The sequence below is a fragment of the Mandrillus leucophaeus genome, unplaced genomic scaffold (genome assembly GCF_000951045.1).
Source record: "Mandrillus leucophaeus isolate KB7577 unplaced genomic scaffold, Mleu.le_1.0 Scaffold71, whole genome shotgun sequence".
In the NCBI taxonomy this organism is placed as follows: Eukaryota; Metazoa; Chordata; class Mammalia; order Primates; family Cercopithecidae; genus Mandrillus; species Mandrillus leucophaeus.
The window spans coordinates 1218213-1222670 of NW_012107697.1; the positions used below are offsets into that span (position 1 = coordinate 1218213).

The 4458-nt window shown below is 41.6% G+C and overlaps 1 protein-coding gene across 4 annotated transcripts in view; it reads left to right on the forward strand.

Annotated features, from left to right (window-relative positions):
- The window catches only part of UBE4A (ubiquitination factor E4A), a 51610-nt gene that overhangs the window by 15786 nt on the left and 31366 nt on the right, over positions 1-4458 (forward strand). For all 4 annotated transcript variants that reach the window (XM_011964871.1, XM_011964873.1, XM_011964872.1 and 1 more), the window contains exon 2: positions 2053-2214. In XM_011964871.1, coding sequence (XP_011820261.1) covers positions 2094-2214 — 121 coding nt within the window. In that variant the 5' untranslated portion in view covers positions 2053-2093. The remainder of the gene's footprint in view (positions 1-2052; positions 2215-4458) is intronic.

Here is a 4458-nt window from a genome sequence, read left to right on the forward strand (position 1 = left end):
GTCAGGAGATCAAGACCATCCTGGCTAACATGGTGAAACCCTGTCTCTACTAAAAAATACAAAAAATTAGCCGGGCGAGGTGGCGGGCACCTGTAGTCCCAGCTACTCGGGAGGCTGAGACAGGAGAATGGCGTAAACCTGGGAGGCGGAGCTTGCAGCGAGCTGAGGTCCAGCCACTGCACTCCAGCCTGGGCGACAGAGCGAGACTCCGTCTCAAATAAATAAATAAATAAAATATACATAGCAAAAAATAAAATACAGAAGGCTAAGTGCAGTGACTCATGCCTATAATCCCAGCACTTTGGGAGGCCAAGGTGGGAGCATCACTTGAGGTCAGGAGTTCAAGACCAGCCTGGCCAACATGGTGATACCCCATCTCTACTAAAAATCCAAATAACAGTTAAATTCCTTGAAGTAAAGCTTTGAGCTGCACTGAGAGGAGACTAGACTGCCTAAGTCATTACAGCTAATTAGCCGTTAGCTCTTGTGTGGAAAAAATGGCAGAGGAGCATGAAGCAGGTGCTGAAGATGCCTCAGAATTGTCAAGAAATGTTATAAATCATCTTTTTTTCTGGTAAATAAGGGTAACTTTTTCGACCACATTAGTTTTGGGTTTTTTTTTTTTTTTTTTTTTTGAGACGAAGCCTCGCTCTGTCACCCAGGTTGAAGTGCAGTGGTGTGATCTCGGCTCTCTGCAACCTCTGCCTCCTGAGTTCAAGCAATTCTCTTGCCTCAGCCTCCCACCTCCCAAGTAGCTGGGATTACAGGCACCTGCCAGCCACCACACCCGGCTAATTTTCGTGTTTTAGTAGAGATGGGGTTTCACCATGTTGGCCAGGCTGGTCTTGAACTCCTGACCTCAGGTGATCCACCTGCCTCAGCCTCCCAAGGTACTGGGATTGCAGGCATGAGCCACTGCACCTGGCCCACATTAACTTTTGTTAATATGATCCTGTGAGGAGTCTTGCCTCAATAAACTAAAGGTAGATCAAATGTTCTTTTTTTCTTCCTTTATACCCCTACCCCCGCTATTTCTAAGGTCTCTGTCCTTGTAGCAGTTCAAGATCCTTGTGAGCAGAACATTCATACCCTTTGTCTCTTCCCACCCTTTTCAGAGTTGTATTTAATATTTCTATGTCATGGCTTTAAAATTTCAGAAAGGGGAGAAAGCTTTTCAGGGAGCGCTGCTTATTCTTTTGTGCCACTGAGTTCCCTTGGTCTCGAATGAGGAAATGTAATCAGAAGAGTGTGAATGCAGGCTCAGTCAGCTCTACTAAACACCTTTGAGGTATATATATTTCATACTACACAGTAGACCTGACCATTGAAATTTGTGTTTCCTCAGTATTATTTTAAGAAATCAGGTGAACAGTGAAGGTTAGATATAGCATGAAGCAAAGACCATTTAATTTTTAATGGAAGAAATATCAGTATTTTTAAGCCTAGAAATAAATAGATTGCTTAATCTATGTTAAAAACCCACAACATACAGCTAAACTGCTTCCAGACCTGATTGCCAGAGTCCAAATCTAAGACATGGCTTTTACTTAATTTATATGTAGCTGAGGAATTTTCAGCCCCAGCCCCAAGTCATAGAAGTGCTTTGTCCTCACCCCAGTGAATGAGAACTAGACTGCCAGCTTAATAATTCTTGGGAAACCCATAATTCTTGTCTTATTATTTTTCAGTGCCACATTGTTATTACAATTAATAGGTGAGTTCTCTCTTTGACTTCAACAATTCTTTCCACTTAACCTATTTTCTTAAAGGTATAGCAAATGAAAGCATATCAACAGATAAATGCATTCCAGCTGAACATGTTTTAGACTTTTTAGTTTTAGCTATCCCCAAATCAAGCCAGCGAGTCCAGCTGGTAGGTTTGTAACCATTTTGCCAAAAACATCTTGAGTTTGGGGACAGGAATTGGAAAATCTTAACCCAAAGTCTTTTTAAATGTGTTGTATTTGAGAAATGGGAAAAGAAACAACCACGGGTATATTACAGCTATTGTGTTATCTGCCCTCTTGTGTCTCATACCTGTCCTTTGAACAGCCCCTCCCCCTAGGTCTGGATGGAGGATACCTTAAAGTGAAATGACAGACCAGGAGAATAACAACAACATCTCAAGTAACCCCTTTGCTGCTCTTTTTGGCTCCCTGGCTGATGCCAAACAGTTTGCGGCAATCCAAAAAGAGCAGCTGAAGCAACAATCTGGTAAGTAGAGGAGCCAATAGCAGGAGATAAGATGACCTAGAATGGGGTCTTCCCAAATTACGTTTCTTTGAGTCCTTAATTGCAATTGGAATTTAAGTTTGGGACAAAAGTTGGTTTTTGTTTGTTTGTTTAGAGCAGAAATTGGGGTTTTCTGTTTGTTCGTTTTTGTTGTTGGTTTTGTTTTGAGTCCCTCCCCTCCCCTGTCCTCTCCACTGTGCAAAAAGAGACCAGATAACAGGTGGTTCCATAGTAACAGATGCCAGTTGTGATCCCAAAGCTGTCAGGCTGTTTTCTTTAAAAGAAAAAAAAAAATCACCTAGTAAAAGCTATTTAAATAAATGTTTTTAACATAGGACACTGAGGTGGTAAGTGTAGGTGTAGAAAGCAAGTCATGTGCAGCTATAGAAAGTAGATGTAAAAGGAAGAACTATAAAAGCTTTTTTGACCTGTAGGCAAATGAGACTTGTTCTTAAGCTCAGCACTTCAAAGTCCCTCCCAAGCAAAGTGCTTCTTCTATTCCAATGAGTGGCATCGTTTGTAGCTTAGTCCTGTTAGGACAGACTTTTAAAAAAATCTGATCCTTAGCCTTACTGTGAAAAAAATCAGAATAACATCTCACTAATCAGAAAAAATGGTTTTCTTTCTGGGACCAAATTTAAAATCAAGTCCAGCTTCCTCCTATAAGGAGCATATACACTAGAAGAATTAGGATTTTTCTCAAATATGTTAGTCTTCTGGAGATATTCACAATCTTTCAAACCAGAAATTGCTCCCCTTCTCTCTCTGAAAAGAATAATAGTGTTTTTCTTTTGAGAGAAGGAGAAGTGTTAGCATTTTCCCTTTGTTTATTTTTTTAAAAAAACATTCAGGTGCATAGCTGACTTTTGGCCTTTCAGAAAGGGCTGAAGAAAAAAGAGGTAAAAGCAAGACAGATGAGTGATTGATGCAAGGGAAAAACAAAGTCAATGTTGATTTTTTTTAACATGATATTTTCAGTCTCTGAAATCTCTCCCAGAATTCTATGATACAGGCCCAGAATGGGAAACTGGTTTAGAAGATTGTAGGGGAGAAAGCAGAGTGAAAAATAGGAAAAATAAGGAATGAGAAAGTATGATTTATGAGTATGTGGCTGAGGGAAATTTTGCCAAACAGATTCTTAGCTTCTGTCACCACTGGAGGTCAGAGAAGAACTCAACAGTATAGCAGCTGAGCAACAGAACGCTTGTCCTTCTGGCTATAAACAGACATAAATCTGGCTAGAGTTGGAAGCATTGCAGGCACATGCCCTTCTGTTACTATTTTGGCACCTCTTCATCTTAGTTTGTTTACACTGAGTTTATCATGCCACCAGAGCCAACCTGTTTCCACTAGCAATTAGTACTTTGCCAAAACCTTTGGCTTCCTATATTGAGCTTATACTCACCACACTGAAACAACTCTTACTTAGAGAGTTTTACCTGGACTTTCAGAGTAACCATTCTGTCAATAGAGAAAAGTAGATACAGACTCATATGTGGCATATAGTGAATCACATTACTTTTATGTAGTCATTCGACATGAATGATGGGGCCGGGCACAGTGGCTCGCGCCTGTAATCCCAGCTCTTTGGGAGGCCTAGGTGGGCAGATCACTGGAGGTCAGGAGTTCGAGACCAGCCTGGCCAACATGACAAAACCCCATCTCTACTAAAGATAAAAATTAGCCGGGCGTGATGGCAGGTGCCTATAATCCCAGCGTTTTGGGAGGCCGAGGTGGGCGGATCGCCTGAGGTCAGGAGTTTGAGATCAGGCTGGCCAACATGGTAAAACCCCATCTCTGCTAAAATTACTAAAATTAGCCAGGTGTGGTGGTGGGCGCCTGTAGACCCAACTGCTTGGCTGAGGCAGGAGAATCGCTTGAGCCTGGGAGGCGGAGGTTGCAGTGAGCCAAGATCACACCACTGCACTCCAGCCTGGGCGACAGAGCGAGACTCCGTCTCAAAAAAAAAAAAAAAAAAAAATCAAAGGATGGGAGCAGATTTTGAGGACAGAAATTTTTTTTAAAAAATAAAAATAAAAATAGAAGGAATTTCATCAATAAGAAAAGAGGAACAAGAAAGAAAAAAAAGGTACAAAAGATGTGACAGACAACTTATAACCAAATGATTAAAAAATTTATTATCGGCCGGGCGCGGTGGCTCAAGCCTGTAATCCCAGCACTTTGGGAGGCCGAGACGGGCGGATCACGAGGTCAGGAGATCGAGAC